General features: G+C 40.8%; 1 protein-coding gene across 3 annotated transcripts; it reads left to right on the top strand.

The window, feature by feature from the left end:
* The first annotated feature begins 379 nt into the window (after positions 1-379).
* LOC138602555 (V-type proton ATPase 116 kDa subunit a 1-like) lies at positions 380-15,025 on the top strand. 3 transcript variants are annotated; one of them, XM_069674059.1, is made up of 22 exons: positions 380-464; positions 1,538-1,709; positions 2,173-2,251; positions 2,397-2,494; positions 2,594-2,722; positions 3,561-3,640; positions 4,182-4,308; positions 4,447-4,529; positions 4,615-4,708; positions 6,117-6,329; positions 7,747-7,897; positions 8,171-8,310; positions 8,443-8,609; positions 8,705-8,795; positions 9,073-9,191; positions 9,803-10,019; positions 10,133-10,240; positions 10,338-10,445; positions 11,007-11,051; positions 11,548-11,665; positions 11,760-11,934; positions 13,967-15,025. In XM_069674059.1, the coding sequence occupies exons 2-22, from the start codon at positions 1,593-1,595 to the stop codon at positions 14,058-14,060; spliced, it is 2,553 nt and encodes an 850-aa protein (XP_069530160.1). In that variant the 5' UTR covers positions 380-464; positions 1,538-1,592; the 3' UTR covers positions 14,061-15,025. The 3 variants fall into 3 exon arrangements, with proteins under 3 accessions (XP_069530160.1, XP_069530161.1, XP_069530162.1); XM_069674060.1 differs by having other exon boundaries at positions 11,034-11,051; XM_069674061.1 differs by lacking the exon at positions 11,007-11,051.
* Positions 15,026-17,274: the final 2,249 nt, after the last annotated feature.

Here is a 17,274-nt window from a genome sequence, read left to right on the forward strand (position 1 = left end):
TATTGTTTTGAGGGCTATTTAATTTTTATTTTGGCTATTTTATCACACACGCACACACACACACTTTATCCCATAACTTGTCACTTTATCTTGTCACTTACTCCTTGTCCAACAGCTGTATATACCTCGTATTTTTACTTGTATTTATTATATATATTCTTATTTTTATACTGTATTTACTTACTTGCTATTTTGTCTTTGTACTTCTGCAACACTCGATTCCCCCCCCCCCGGGGATCAATAAAGTATTGTCTATCTTATATTATTATACTGTATAGGACTTTGAAATAATATTTTATCCAGAAGGGGGCAGCACTGTCCGGTTGATCATGAAAACTGCAGTAAAGCCTCAAAGCAGCAGCAGAAGAAGAGCCGTCTGCTTCAAACTACCGACGGTCCACAACAAACTGCGAAGAGGAAACCCAGAAGGAAAGTACAGAGGAGGGTATTTCTCCACCTAAACAGTAAGGACACTTTGTTAAAAACTGTCGTTATAAGATAGACAAAACTACAAATTATTCAAACTACTTTTATTTTAATATTGTGGGTTAGATCGTATACTGAACAACAGGTGCTATTGGTTAGCGTTAGCTCTTTTTAGCCCCTTACAATTCATTACGTTGAATTTACAAACTACCTCCCATCGGTTATTTAATGATAATTATTTACCTATATTATGTGTAACTCTCAGGCTGATAAAGATTGTATTTACTTCCATATAAGTAACATTCTTTTGTATAAAGATCGCAATATTATAGTAAGACTTTAACTTGCTAATCAGAGTAGCATCAGGCAACTACGTTAGCCTGCGAGCTGTTTGACATCAGGTTTGACAGGTGACAGCAGTTAGTCAGCAGGGGAACGTTGCTTAGCGATATTTGTCATTATCTCTGTCTGAAGTGAGCTAAAACTGAAATGTTTAACTTGTAGGTAGGTTTAGTCAAGTTTTATACCTGTTTTGCTTTATTGAACCAGTTATTGTGCACTATGCAGCGGGCGTATGTTGGCTTACTAGAGCTTCAGGTCACATGCTACCCTGTAATCCATAGATAAGCCCTGTGTGGTCGTTTTACAGTCAGAGGGTGTGCTGCTTAGCTGTAAGATATTCCCACTAAATCTTAACCTTTGGTATTTAATGACAAATATGCTGTGTATATACCAGCATTAACTATTAGCCTCTGCTTTTTGCATCAATAATCGAAATTATAGCCTTTTCTAAGGTCCCATTATTGTAATGCAGGAAGGTACATTCCTGCACTGATCATGAGATCAGCATGAGGGCAACCTGACTGATATGTTTTTACTCTCTTTATGCCACACGGCAGGCTTCTCACCCCTGTGCTAAACTAACACACAGCTGATGCAGGCCTCCCTCATTGGTGATCTTAACACTCGTGTGTCAATAGAAAAGTGTTGAATTTAGAACTTCTCAGACCCTTCATTTCTTACAGGAGCTGTCCGGTATATACACTATACAGAGGTCTTGATTAAGTTTTCTCTTATCAGCGTGTATCTAACGAACAATATTCATGTTTAGTTTCTCGAGGTTGCGGTTGATTTAAGGGTGCAGAGCGCGCACATCCTTCAGCAACATGGGGGAACTCTTCAGAAGTGAGGAGATGACTCTGGCTCAGCTCTTCCTCCAGTCAGAGGCTGCCTACTGCTGTGTCAGTGAGCTGGGAGAGATCGGGATGGTGCAGTTCCGTGATGTAAGTCCACTGTTGATTTATGTAAAATATTTTCTACCAAACAAAACCTGCTTTCTAAGACTTGTTCCTGTTGTATAAAGGTTTTTTTTGGGGGGGGGGGCATCTACATCATCTGTTGAGGTGATAAAATACTACCACATCAGTTACATTGTAGAGAAAGTGCATGCCTTCTGCATCGTGTTCATCATGTGGTCGCAGCTGACCCCTCATTCCATGCATGAGAAAGCTCATTCCTGACAAACCCTGAGGGAAGCTTTGTGCTGGAGTACAAGAGGAGGTCTCTGTAGCAACAGATGTATTTTAATCAATTGGTCAAATTACACTCTTATACCCTCCACCAGTTTAACAAAAACAACACATGTATTTAAATAATAATATTTAATAAAAAAGCATTTTTTTTCCACACTTGTTATAAGAGATGAACAATGGACCTCACTTATGTTCTGTATGTTCTTTCTTGCAGCTAAATCCTGATGTGAATGTGTTCCAACGAAAGTTTGTGAATGAAGTACGACGGTGTGAGGAAATGGATCGCAAACTGAGTAAGCGAGCTTATATTGCCACAGCTGCCTCTGCCTGCCCCTACAGCCACTTCTAAAACATTACCACACATCATCATTACTCACCACATCCTGCGTAAATGACTAGTAGTACATGTTAACCCCTCTTTTATCTTGTTACTTAAAGGATTTGTGGAGAAAGAAATAAAGAAGGCCAACCTCCCAATGGTTGACACAGGAGAGAACCCTGAAGTCCCCTTCCCAAGAGACATGATCGACCTGGAGGTGACTGCTTTTTCTCTTCCTTTTCTTTTGTGAGGAAAATCAGTGAACTCTATCATCCACTTTGTCATTTCACTGACACTTCTGTATGTCTCACCACAGGCCACATTTGAGAAACTCGAGAACGAGCTGAAGGAAATAAACACCAACCAAGAGGCCCTAAAGAAGAACTTCCTGGAGCTGACTGAGCTCAAGCACATCCTGCGTCGCACGCAGCAGTTTTTTGATGAGGTCAGCCTTACTGTGCATGTAGGCTCAGCAAAACAAATAGTGCTTTTTACTTGGTAACAGTTTGACATTTGCTTTTATAATTGTTTGTCACCATGGTTTTAAGATCTAAAACCACTAAATACAGCCGGAGAAACGTGAAGACTAGTTTCTTGATATGTTATTTTGCAGCCTGAACATTGATTTCTATACATGTATTCATTTTTCGCAAAGTAGTAAGAAAAACTGTTATCTTAGCTCAGCCGTCTATGGTTTGTATTGGCATGATACATATTCAGCTGATAAGCTGTCTGCACTGATCACACACACACACACGTATATACACATGCACACACACACACACACACACACACACACACACACACACACAAAGGAGTGCTTATGCTGCTTGATTTGTCAAAAGGTGTTTCACTCGTGATCTTTTATAGTTGCTCACATGGCCTCGGCCCATTTGCACCATCAGTTAATAAGCTTTAAATCCACAGTTTCATATTGTTTGCATGGATTTAATTCTGTCTACACTCCTCTTTCGGTGGGGCAAAGCCCTGCCCGCCCACCTTTGCCCAACATCAGTTCCACTTCATTGCCTTCACAAACAAAACTGGCTTGACTTACAATGTTAAGCCATCGTTTACAAGTTGTTGTGAGTTTTAATTGAGGTGAATCATTAAGTCAAACACGTAGGTGTTTAATATTTAACTTGCTCCTGCGTCTTCCTCCTTTCCAAATCTCCACATTCATGTAAATGTAACGTCTGAGAGGTTCCGTAAAAGCAGTGTAAACACGTATGTATACATGCAGTCCCAGTTATGTAGCTGATTATTTGTTAACTCTCCTGCAGATGGAAGATCCCAGTTTGCTGGAGGAATCATCCAACCTCATAGACCCCACTGAGGTTAACCGGGCTCCTCTCAGACTAGGGTGAGTCTGGGTTTGTGGTCTTTCCATCTTCTCAGGATTACTGGGAGATTTTCCTTCTGTGCACTTCAGCCATCTGTGACTAAAAGAGTGTTACGACCAGCAAATCACCCCCCACACAGAAGCTCAGACTGCACAGCTTAGTCAGGCGACAAAGGTCACCTGATGAGGAAATCTCTTCAGAATCCACATTCTGAAAATTCTTGTGACTGTAGATTTCCAATAAAACTCTCTGATCAGCACTTTTTCTAAAAAGAACAGAAGAACAGAAACATGGCCAACCTGACTGAAACATAAACATCGTCTCTACTTTCTCGTTTCAGTTACAGGAAACTTATTTATCTTTTATTAAATATTTAAGAGTTAAAGCTGATTAACATTTAATTAAGGCTTATTACTGGCTACCCCAGATCCTAATGTTTGTTACAATTTTTGACTGGTTAGTTCAACTTTTTGATACATTTTCTGTTAGTTTTTTTGCTATACCAAGTTACCAATTAAGCTTACCTACAACAAGGTGACAGATTTATTCCATGTGTTGTAGGTTTGTCGCTGGAGTGATCGGCAGGGAGCGTATTCCCACATTTGAAAGGATGCTGTGGAGAGTTTGCCGAGGAAATGTTTTCCTGAGGCAGGCAGAAATTGAAGATCCTCTGGAGGACCCAACTACGGTCAGAACAATTTTATAAACAACCTCTGCTAAATACTTAGCATTAGTTGGGAAATCTACTTCTGTCGTGCTAAGTTGATGTCGTGCCTTCTTCAGTCATCTGTCCTCCTAAAGTCCAAACCATGTGATGTCTCCACAGAGCGATCAGGTCCACAAGTCCGTCTTCATCATTTTCTTCCAGGGAGACCAGCTTAAGAATAGAGTGAAGAAGATCTGTGAGGGGTTAGTGACTGGCAAACATTTGTACAATATTATGTTGCGTTCCTGGCCTACAGATCCTAATCTGTTATTGTTCACCTGTCTTAAGGTTCAGGGCGACCTTGTACCCGTGTCCAGAAACCCCCCAGGAGAGGAAAGAGATGCTGGCAGGGGTGAATGCACGGATTGAAGACCTACAAATGGTAAAAACACTTGCAGGCAAAACCCCTTGCAGTGTTGACTTAATAACGCTGACTCGCACAAAAACACGCTAAAACTGGTCAGTGCTCTTTTTGTTTTGTTTCTGTGTGTTTAGGGAGATTTCCCCCCCAAAACGTACCACAGATTGTCGTTAGAGGAAATTGCAAAAGTCATGTAGACAGTTAAGAAAGCAAAGCTCGTTGCAGTTCCTTCCTTCCTCGTCTCTAAGGCGGATGATAATAAATGATTTGTTTTGGTTGTTCAAGAGCAGTTACAGTCACACCGTAGATTTTTGTATAGCAAAGTCATTTTTCCACTTTCTTCCCAGATATCTAACACAGGTGTGGCAAAGCTAAGCGCATCATCACATCATACATAACAAAAATGTTTTGATTACAGCTGTTAGGCTGGTAAAATGTGACTCACAGGCGAATCAACACTTGTGCCTCCAGCAGGCAGAATCTCTCCATAGAAACCGCACTATTGTTATCGTACATGCAGTGTTAAAAGCCTCCCCAATGACTTGTTTTCTAGTACCTTTTAGAGCCCCAGAGAATCTTCCTCAAGCTTTGCAAATGAGAGATACTGTTTTTTAATACAGTTATCCACTCATGAGGCAGTTTGACATCACGTCTCACAGACTCGCATATCACAGAGATCACATTTGTTGCAGTCGCTGCAGTTCAGTTACGAGTCGGTCTCTCAAATTCACTTCATGTCACTCAGTCAGCCAGGTCTGTAAATTTTGTTCAAGTGTCATGCACTCGTATATTATAGGATCATTGACGGTTGCAGCTGCAGAAACAGCTTGACATTTGACCTGCTTCCTATGATACGAATTGATCCATATCCTCTCACATCCTTGCGTGACAGCGAGTCTGATTCTCTGTGATTGTTGTTTGTTGCTGCATAGGCTTGAGAGTTATTGGACAGAATTGCATTGGCGAGGAAGAATGTGAAGCTATTTGGGTAGCAATCAGCTATGTGTGGGCCATTAAGCCTCTCCGCAGCAGGCGAGACTGTGGCTGTAGCCAGACAGCACAAGGCTTAAATATCCTGCTATTAAGTGATCATGGGATTGGCTTTAAATGTGAGTCATACAGAAGCATAAATGGGAATCTCCCATGTCTCTTTTGGGAAAACCCTCAAGGATTAGACAGCCAGTTGCTCTTTAACATACAGTATGACTTACCCCTCAATAATCTCATCTGTAAATGTAAACCCCTACAAAGTACTGCATACATATGAGTCATTGCTGCTATTTTTAGTTTTCTTGTTGAGATGGCCTTTTCTTTTTAAAGAGCACACAACAGTTTTTATTATAATATAATAAAAATGGATTATAGGAACACGAGTAACACTTCTAATACATTCATTCCAACCACTTCTACTCTCTTCCTCCCCACAAAGGTGCTGAACCAGACCGAGGATCACAGGCAGAGGGTCTTGCAGGCTGCAGCCAAGACAGTCAGGGTTTGGTTTATCAAGGTGAGGAAGATGAAGGCCATCTACCACACCCTCAACCTCTGCAACATTGATGTCACTCAGAAGTGTCTGATCGCCGAGGTGTGGTGTCCCGTGTCCGACCTGGACTCCATCCAGTTTGCCCTGCGCAGAGGGACGGTGAGTAACCGAGCACGAGACTCGTTGTGTTTTAGGAAAGTCGAGACCATTGAGTAGGTTTAGTTTGTAATTTTAGACAAGGCCTCCCATTTATTGTTAGAAAGCAGACCCTGGTTTATCTAGGCCTGTGTTGAATGTGACAACCAGAAAACATTTAAACTAGGTCAGTGTAAACACTGCGTTCAATCAACAGTATTCTTTTGTTAGTACTCAGATACAAGTCTGTTTACTATGACTTCATGTTTGTTTATATACCTGCATCATCATCAACTGAAGGAACAAGCGCCGATGGGGCCATACACAGCAAAAGTTTCAAAAACTTTCCCGTCATAATAACCAGCTGCAGACTGCAGAAGTCGGTGGAAGGTAGCGGTTGAAGCAGCAAAAGACAAGTAAAGCCAGCCAGCTGCTAAAAGCTAAATGCCTCTTTGATTTTGGTTGATAACCTGTCCTCCTCTGTGCCAGGCAGTTACATATTTAGAAGTCATGCATGACACATTGTCCTAGTTAAAGTGGTAGGTCATGGTTCAGGGAATTGTTTTATTTTTTTGTACTCGTCAATAAAACGGTAGTAAAAGTGTAGCTTCTCTGTGCTTCATACACCAAAGGCTGTTTACAGTTTACAGTTCTTGGGTAGTACTACTCTGCATGTGGAGTGTTTGTTGTTGAGCTGAACTCTAGTTTGATACAAAGTCTTAAAAGGAACCAAAACTTGAGGTATGCTGTTGTAAAGAAGTGAGCTTATCAGACCTCCTTATCTCAGCTTATGGTTAGCAGCTCGTGACTAAGTTAGCTGCTACTAGAATAACAAACCCAAATCACCCACTGGACTGCCGCCAGTTGAGTTGCACTGTGGAGATTTTATGAGACTGGTTTTGACAGGTGGAATTGAAAAGACCATCGGTAGGCTGTCAATGGTAGAGGAGTGTGTGATACGTTTGTGGAGCACTACCATGGATATTTAGTTGTACACTGGGTGTAGCAACAGAGCCCCTGTAAGTCTGTCTCTTCTCAATATATCTCTCAGCTGTCATAATTCAGCTGCTCTTGAAACACGAGGCCTTGGTGTTCTGTATCACGATCTTATCTACGACATAACTTTCATCATTCTACACAGTTGTTCTGGCAGTGAACTCAGCCAATATAAATTCATGTTATAAGATCAACTTATTTAAATGAGATTATATAGAAGAGGAGATGTCCAAACAGGGAAGACCCTCAGTCTCAATATAAATTGAGAAATAAGCAGGATACCTCGCATTTAAGTACAGTTAGCTTTCAGCGCTATCAGCATCTAAGTTTAATCTTAGAAAGATTTTGAAATATTTCTAGCATGTCAAAGATTTCATTTCTCTAGCTGCTCAGGTCTGTGAAAGAAAACTAATGTGTATGTAAATCTTTCGTGTTTCTCTTCAAGGAGAAGAGCGGGTCCGCCGTGCCTTCCATCCTCAATAGGATGCAGACCAAGCAGACTCCACCCACATATAACAAAACAAACAAGTTCACCTCCGGCTTCCAAAACATTGTAGATGCATATGGAATTGGCAGCTACCGTGAGATCAACCCAGGTAAGCACCTCTTTCTCTGTACATCCCTGAAACTTATCTCTCCATCATTAGACCACCTGTGTTGTCCTGTACCTTTAATGCAGTTGAGCTCTTCATAAAAAGGCTGTGTACTCAGCTGCCTTGAGCGACGGTCACTGAAAGGCTTGCAAGCATCATCACCCATTATCACCATGTTTGGACATGCTGTGTATGGAGCTTCACTCAGATGTTGTTTCACCTGCCATACCACCTTTCCCTCACATTATGCCTGCCTCCCTACCTCCTTGTCTCCAGCGCCATACACCATCATCACCTTCCCCTTCCTGTTTGCCGTTATGTTTGGCGACCTGGGCCATGGGGTGCTCATGACATGTGCTGCCCTCTACCTTGTGTTGAGAGAGAGCAGGCTGATGGCACAGAAGAATGATAATGAGGTATGGATCCCATCATCGCCATCCCATCAGCCCTACACCATGCTTACTTGTTATACACCTGCCCAGAGTTGTGATCACAATCGCAGAGATTTAATTTAACTTATCGTTCATTGATTTTTTTTCTTGTGGCAGATGTTCAGCATGGTGTTTGCAGGGCGCTACATCATCCTGCTGATGGGAATCTTCTCAATCTACACTGGGATCATTTATAACGACTGCTTCTCCAAGTCACTCAACGTGTTTGGCTCCGGCTGGAGTGTCAGGCCCATGTTTGATGCTAAAGTAGGAGGCAACTGGACGTAAGTGTTATTGGTAATCACTGAGTGGAGCTTTGATCCAGTGAGCGCTGTAGGTGTGCAGTAACAAAACTCATGGGTGTTGTCATCCTGTTCAGGTTTGCAACACTCGAAGGCAATAAAGTGTTGCAGTTGGACCCAGCAGTGGCTGGCGTGTTCAAAGGGCCGTACCCCATCGGAATCGATCCGGTGAGATTCTGTGTTCTGTTTATTCCGCTTTTTGTAAACATGCTTTCAAACCAGGTGTTGACAAAAGATTATGCATTGGTTAAAAATATTTAATCATGGCTGCCATTTAATTGTAGTGCTAAAATATACTTGCTTATGTAGCTGTGTTTGTTGTAATTCAATATAATTAGAAAATTAAGTCCACATTTAATGAAAATCTATTTACTATTACTTAACAAAGAATAATGACAAACATATTGTGATAATAATCTGATCTTCGACCATCTTGTCTCTTAAGATATGGAACATTGCCACCAACAAGCTGACATTCCTGAACTCGTTCAAGATGAAGATGTCTGTCTGCCTGGGAGTCGTCCACATGCTGTTTGGAGTCAGTCTCAGTCTCTTCAACCACCTGTGAGATTTTAACCCGCTTTTATACTTGCATATCTTTTTGTACTCCTTACTCTTTAAAGTTATAATCTCGAAGATCTCACTTTCGTCCTCTTCGGCGGCACCTATGGTGACAACACAAATTGCGAGAGCACACTTCCCAGATATCCAAACAGTGTTGCATGTGTGACGTCCACGGTTGGCTCCGGTTGTAGCTGTTGATTTTCCTCGCTGACGGTCGCTTTCCTTTTCAGACTGTTTGCTTCATCTGAGCGTCGAATTTGTTTCTTTTTCTTTGGATTTTCACTTATTGTTGAAGTTGTATCTGTAGTCATCGATCTTTCCTTCGTTTGTTCAGCCATAGTAGATTACTGTTTACTCGCAATGCTTGCAGAGACCGGAAAAGCAGCCGCTTAGCTCCGCCTACCCTCTCTGGCAGACCAACCACTGCTGGGTGAAAGTCGCACCAGACGCCCAGTCTGTAATACTGCAAATGCAAAGCTTTCATCAGTGGGCCATAGGCTCAATCACCATTGTGTTACCTCATTCAGACATTTATTTAAATGAAAATCTTTGAGATTATTACTTTTAATATGTGCATGATTTTAATGGGGATTGTTTGTGATTCTTTCCAGGTATTTCAAGAAGCCACTGAACATCTACTTGGGGTTCATCCCAGAGATCGTGTTTATGTCAAGTCTGTTTGGCTACCTTGTCATTCTGATCTTCTACAAATGGGTGTCATATGATGCTACCACCTCCAAGGATGCTCCCAGTCTCCTCATCGCCTTTATAAACATGTTCCTCTTCAACTATAATGACCCCACTAATAAAGCTCTTTACAGGGGACAGGTTAGATACACTTGTTGGTTAAATCCATCATCAACTTATCCTGAAATGAACAACACAAAGCTAATTTTCCTTGTTTGATTTTTTTACCTCTCTCTGCCTTCCTGAATATGTAGATGGCGATTCAGTCACTCTTGGTGGTAATCGCCTTGGCTTGTGTTCCCTGCATGTTAATAGTGAAAACTCTGGTTCTGCGGAGACAGCATTTGTGGCAGAAACGGCTGGTGAGATGAAGCACACCTGAAAGTAGCATCTCTTGGACCTCCAGTTTAAAAGTGATGATTTATCACATTTGATGCTATGATTTGTCTTCTATTTCAGGGTACACAGAACTTTGGAGGGATCAGGGTGGGCAACGGTCCCACTGAGGATGAGGCTGAAATCATCCAGCATGACCAGCTCTCGCAGCATTCAGAGGAGGAGCCTGAGGTAAAGAGACACTTTAGTCATCAGCATTTTATTTGCTTATGTTGCCCTTAAAACTACAGAAATGGGAGGCGGCAGTTTGGTTAAGGGGCTGGGGGAAGGCAGGTTATAGGATCTACTCGCATCTTTGAATAATTTACGCGCTCTGCCTTGTTGGGAGACTGAAACCGATACCTCATGTTTCCCCTTCCACTGTGGCAGTGAATATCATCAATTATGGATTAAGGCCCCGTTTGGCAAAATGGTCTAACAAGCTCGACACTGCCACTCTTGGATTACTGTGAATGCTATCAGGAGTTCAAATTAAGTAATGCTATTATTTTGTTGTTTACTTTGAGTGGCTCTGTATTTCTGATTTCCTCCAGTTTTGTGTGAATTTGCTTTGAAACATAAGGAATATCCAGGGTGTTGTAACTGAAAATCCAGCCTTTTGTGTTGTAATCCTAAAATGCTGGGTTCACCCTCTTTCCTTTTTATGTGAGTAACTGCTTTCTATCATTACTTTTCTGTTCACTGATGCCTGTCAATCTCTGTGTGTGTGTGTGTTTTCTGTCAATAACCAAGCAATGCCTTTTGTCACCTGCTGTCAAGGCCCGTGAGGAGGAAGAGGTAGGACAGGAGCTCACGCTGCACCTTAACCCTGCAACCTACCCCCTATTGTCAAAGTGCATGTCCCGCAAACCTGTCACTCTCTGTCCCCCGCTTTTTCATCTATATGTGCTGTCAACTATTAGAACCGTGTGTGTGTGTGTGTGAGTTTTAGTCGGTGTGTGGTAGGTGTTTTCCTGGTGGTTGCAGGGATTTCTGGAGCTGTGGGTGCCAGCGGGAAAGTGCTTCCTTACAGTTGGGTGATGTGCATGAGGCATCAGCAGGGCAGCTGATTATTTGGGTTTAAGGTTTCTAAAAGGACGATGCATCTTCTAATTTGGGTGTTTTTTGACTGTACAGGGGGAAACGGCTTTCCTATCAGTTACCTAAATGATGATGCACACACAATTAACCAGACTTCTCCTATGTGGACCTCAGGACCTGTTGGGAAGATGGTGATTTATAAAGAGTGGTGCTGACATGCAGTTATGTTCTAATTATATTTCTCTTCCCGCAGTTCAACTTTGCAGATGTGGCCGTGCATCAGGCGATCCACACCATAGAGTACTGCCTGGGCTGTATCTCCAACACAGCCTCTTATCTGAGGCTTTGGGCCCTCAGTCTGGCTCATGCACGTAAGTCGCACTTCTACTTTTGTTTTTGAACAATGTTCAACTTGAAATAATATCAATACACACTGACTGACTGCTTTCTTTGTCCCATGCACAGAGCTGTCAGAGGTGCTGTGGTCCATGGTGATGCACATTGGCCTCTCCACCACCAGCAGACTTACAGGCTTCTTCCTTGTGGCTGCAAACTTTTACTTCTTTGCTGTTCTTACAGTTGCAATTCTTCTCATTATGGAAGGCCTGTCAGCCTTCTTGCATGCACTGCGACTGCACTGGTAAGTCCAGTTATGTTTTTTGTTGTCTTTGCTTTTTTCCTCCTTTTAATACTGGTTTTATTCTAAGGTTCACATACTGCATCTGTGGAGCGTATTATGTTTGGTTCTTGAGTGGTGTTGATTATTTGGCAATGTTTGGTGTATGAATTACATCTTAAACAAGAGGTTTTAATCTTTAGCCTCCCTACTCGTGAACCGCCACAACAGAAACAATTCTACCCTAGATTATCAGAAGAAGGGCTAAATGTATTTCTATCTAATGCAGCAGGCACACGTTTTATGCATGCTGAGCTGTAACCAGGAACTTCAGGAACCAGGAACTTCTTATACTACACTGGATTTGGCTTTTCGAAGGAGAAAGACTTTACTAATTCCAAATGAGAATAAGATCTTTAAACCTCAGACCTTTAGCTCCACCTGCAGGCCACTTCTTTCTTTACTGTCTCTCAGCAGGTCATTGGAGGGTGAACAAAAATAGACGTATAGATGAGACGCCTATGTTTATGAGAGATTTTACTCAATGGGTGATGATTTCAGCCTCTTTCTTTCATTTTAAGGAAAAAGATGAGCTTTTTAGCGTCAAAAATGATCAATTAATTGTTCAATGGACACAGTTGGTGCTTAAATGAGTGTCGTCTACACGGAACTAAAACTTTAATTTCTTTGAGTTTATATTCTTTTTTTATTCTTTTTTTTTTTTACATTTTCTAAATAGTTTATAATAAATACCATGACATCAGACATTATCAACACATTAGTAAAGACTCAGTACATTGAAAATATTATAAAAAGTGTAGCTGTAGTAAGCGGAGTATAACTTAACAAAATATTCAGAGGTTACAGCAGGCCAACCTTGTTACATAATGTTGTTTTGAAATCTTAACCGTTTAATTATCAGAACATGAACAGTGCCAGGGTGTTTCTGCCAGTATAAAAAGGGTGTGTCTCATTTAAAAGTTAACAAATGTCGGTTTCCCTGGCCGGTTGGACTGGAACACGCCGGTCTCTTGTCGGTGTTAAGCTTTCCTTTTTTGATTTGTGGTGTGCAGAGCAGTCTGTGACTGCCCGCTATGACCGCGATGAGCCTTTGTTGTCCATTCATTAAAGTCTTTGTCTGGATTTGCTGAATGTCATCTTGCTTTTTATAATTCCACTGGCACATTAACAGCGCATATCTGCATTGTAGCCACTCTTTTCTATTATTATCTTCTACACAGGAACGCTGGGTGACTCAGCTTTCACTGAATGGCCCTCAGGGACAATCAGATGCTGTTTTTTATGCAGGGAAGCTAATAAGAAACACCAATTATAATTTGTTTTATTTTCAATTGTTGCGTCAGGACATATTGTGACTTCTAATTGTGACATGTGAGGGCTGTATGCCAAAGTACAGGTGGAGAAAAATGTTGTTTGTTAACATTTTAGCTTTTCTTCTGTCAAGACTTTTGTAGTTGCTGCAGGTAAACACGCTCTGTACAAATGAATGATGTAACAGTAAGCTAGAAAAGTAGTGAGAGATGTTTTATAGTTTCAACATAAACAAGTATATCTGGGGTTAAATCAAATGTAGCATGTACATTTTGGGGCTAACGCAGTAGTGTACATTTGGGTCTAAACATCTTTGTTCTCATTTTTTAATACTGAAGAGCACCAGAAAGAGCAAAAACAACAATTCCCTCCTTGTCTACTTTCCCACACCAGACAGACCACAGAATCTCAGGTATTCGTGGCACCTCAGTCTAAAGGTCATCCAGCCGTCACTTAGCATAGGCCTTTTAAAAATAGAGCCTGATCAGTTTCCAGAAGGAAAGAAGCTCAGGTGTCCGGCCCCAGGGCCGTGTCCAGGAGCTGGGATACAGACATGAGCGGGCGCAGGTGGTAGCAGACTGTGGAATGAAGAGCAGGGGTCATCAGCCACGACTGCTCTGCTCAGCATTATGCAACCTGACAGCCATCGCCACTGCGTCCCTGCGTTATCGTGCCAGAAGCTTCCGGTCATTGTTTTTTAATTTTATCTTTATTTTCTTTGCAGGGTGGAGTTCCAGAACAAGTTCTACTCAGGCCAGGGCTTCAAGTTCCTCCCCTTCACCTTCGAAAGCATCCTTGATGGGAGGTTTGAGGACTGAGGACCTTCCTCTATTAATGTCACATATCTCTTGAGAATCTGTGTGGTGTTGAATAGTGATTTTTCTGTGTGATGCAGTTTTCCACTTCTGGGATGTTACTACATCTACATGAGTGGCACTCCACAACAATATGTCTGTCTGAAGGATATCTGTTTTAAACCTCTCGTCACTTTTTACGATCAGTATCTAAATCTGAAACTTTTCCTCTGAAATGTCTTTTCATTCCTGGAAAAAAAGCATCCTCTGTCTTCTCATGTGTTATGTGTATCTATTATGTCCTGTTTTAGTGAAGTCATATTGTTTTACCTGTGTTTTATTTACTTTAATATTATTTATGCATTATTTTCCTTTATAAAATCAGCATTTTTTTTCCAGGTGGCAGTGTTGCACTAACGGACAGAAATAAGCCAGTTAGTTGCAAGTGTGGTCAGCAAAGGGACAGAAGTCGTTACTGCTGGTTATCTCTGTATTGGTTTTGTCCTTTAGCAACATCTTGTGCACAGACCTCCTCGTCTGTTTCTTATCAACCATTTTACACATGCAGACGTCTCTCTCACACTGCATACTGACCCCACACAGAGCTGTGATGGTCCAAAGGGAATACAATTTAACAAACATCGTTCAGTGGTTTAAAGATTGAGATGCACTGACTGTCCGATCCCACGTTGTGCTCTAACATTGCCATTTTCACCCTGTGTGTTTCTTGATCTGTTCTCTATCGATCTACAGTGCACAGAGAGAATGAAGGGGAATCAATGTTCTGTAACAATCCAACACTAAAATACTCTCACAACTTCTGTCTCGGTGATTCTCGTTCCTTATGCTGATATATATTGTTAGTTTAAAATGTTATTGTCACACATAGAAGGGAGTAACAACAGCTTAAAGCAGACGCGTTCATGAAGAATCAGAAATCATTTACCCCCCGCATTTATTGTGCATCTCTGTGTCAATAAAGTGGAAAAGGCTGGAAGAAGATGCGCTTTTGGTTTTTATTTTTTTCCTTGCTTACTTTCAGAGCTTGATCTAGTCAAAGCTTTATTCTCAAAAGTTTTAACACCACACTATAAAAATGCAAAAAAGTCCTTACTAAGTAAAAGTAGTGTTGTTCACAAAATGTAATTAATAAGTAAAGTAAGTATTTATGTATTTATTACACTTAATTGTTTCTTCGATGGTGTTTTGTTACGTATACTTAATTGAGACCTAAAAACTTAACTGTGAAAGAATTTGTTAAAAAGATGTTTGAAACATAAATCAATTCTTGCTACATAAAGACAGGACAAAAAACTCATTTTAGAAAATCTATTTGCTTAAAACATGGCAGATCTTTTCAGGATATAAATCTCTTATCCAATATGTACGTGTGCTCTGAACAATGTATCGTTTAATTATACTGATCCTATGTTTTGAGCTCCTCTGTAAAATTAATTTCTTCAGGTATTACACCATGTAGTGGAGTAAAAATATTCCCGATAACCAAAACTTTCGTTTTAGTTCTTTAGTTTATAGTACTGAAGCACAAAGCATATAAAGTAAGCATACTTAATTATTACCACTGGCCTGCAGTGGTGGATACATGTCACATACATAAGATGAAAAATACACCCACCATTAAGACAATGTACCACCGTTATAAGACTCCTCATGGTGGTGCTATTGAACAAGCTGTGCAGCTGCAGTGGTCTGCAAGAAATGATAGCATTCTTTCCCCCTGTATAATGTAAGATAAGCTCCTACAGTTGTCTATGTAGATGAAGTATCTTACCTGCTTCATTGCCGAACCTTTACCCTGAAGTAGGATACTGGCCATTTATATGGCAAACTAAGGAAAATAACCTGCAAAGGAAATTCCTGCAATGTACTGTTGTGTGTTTTGTGCAAAACTGGCCCTTTCCTTAACATGTCACTTGTTGTGTAATCGACTGGCTTTGCTCAGTCTAGCTATCTTCAGTGATAATGGTAAAACTAATAAACAGAAGGCAATTATGTGGTCATGAATCAGAAGTATTCACTTGTGTCTCCACCCACTTTGAAAAGGTTTGTTTGACTCTTTCACTCCTGTCAAAAGCAGCAGGGAACATTACATAAATGTAATACAGCACTCTGTATTACATTTTGATTATTCAGGACAAATCAGATCTTTAGTAAAAGTTGCATTCCCATGGTGCACTCTGTTATCGGAAAGTAAAAGTACAGATGTATACGTCTTGAATTAATGAGTACATCTCTTCAACGCTAAAGCATCATAATTGGTTGATGGTCCATTTTATTATAAATCTGATGCTGTGACAGTAACAAGTCACTTAGGTATAAAATACATGTAGTTAAAAGTACTATATTTTTTCAACATTAATATCACTAAAAACAAATAAAAGTGTGTCATAGGTAAGGTTTAAATCAGTGTCTCATACTTGTAGCACCGTGGGAGGCCTCACTATATAAACCTTCTGCCGCTCGGACGAGGAACATCATGTTCTCTTTCCTGTGTATTTTTCTGAGGGGGGTGAGTGCTATTAGCCACAACAGCCCAAAGTAATAATAGAGCTCTTTATTTATCTTATTTTTTTCCCGACAGGCTCATTCAATTTGATATTTCCCAGCGTGTCATGTATAACCAGGGGTGAGATCAAGCTTGCGTAAGAGCCCCAGATATCCTGCCGTGTTTACACTTCCTTGGACTTTTACTCCGCAGTTTCAAAGCATGAACCCCAATGAGACTGAGATTATTATTTTGGCCTTTTATCTAAGTCAAACAGTAAGTGCTCTTTAGTTTGGCACAAAATTGTCTCGAAGAATGTTGTGTGTCTTGTAAGATTATAGTAGATTTTTCTCTGGGATAACAGGGATGCTTTTGCAGCTGTGCTGATGCTTCTGATGCAGGCCTTGGTATCCTCTCAAGTTAGAAACAGCTACAAATAATGACTGCAAAAGTGTTAGGCAGTGTTCTGTGTTTCTTTAAAAACACTGCAAGGAACAATCAAAATCTTATATGTTATATCTTATGTAAAATAATAATACTGTTTGAATATAACTGCAATTGACATGAGTCTCACAGCCGGCTGCATTATTGCCCGCAGGAGTCAACCGTCTTAAGCATCTCAGTGGGATGACAGACTTATGAGAAAGATTTTTCCTTTCTAAGGTACTCTCTTTCTCCGGCACTCTGCAGCTTTGGAATAATATTAATGTTCTCTTTTCCACCCACACACAA

The sequence above is a fragment of the Semicossyphus pulcher genome, unplaced genomic scaffold (assembly GCF_022749685.1).
Source record: "Semicossyphus pulcher isolate SPU_LCO1_2020_fin unplaced genomic scaffold, fSemPul1.0.p SCAF_23, whole genome shotgun sequence".
Lineage (NCBI taxonomy): Eukaryota > Metazoa > Chordata > Actinopteri > Labriformes > Labridae > Semicossyphus > Semicossyphus pulcher.

Coding starts and splice junctions, on each gene's coding strand:
- LOC138602555 (XM_069674059.1), top strand. CDS start 1,593: ATGGGGGAACTCTTCAGAAGTGAGGAGATGACTCTGGCTCAGCTCTTC. Junction 4,709..6,116: donor GGATTGAAGACCTACAAATG/GTAAAAACACTT, acceptor CTCCCCACAAAG/GTGCTGAACCAGACCGAGGA. Junction 8,311..8,442: donor CACAGAAGAATGATAATGAG/GTATGGATCCCA, acceptor TTCTTGTGGCAG/ATGTTCAGCATGGTGTTTGC.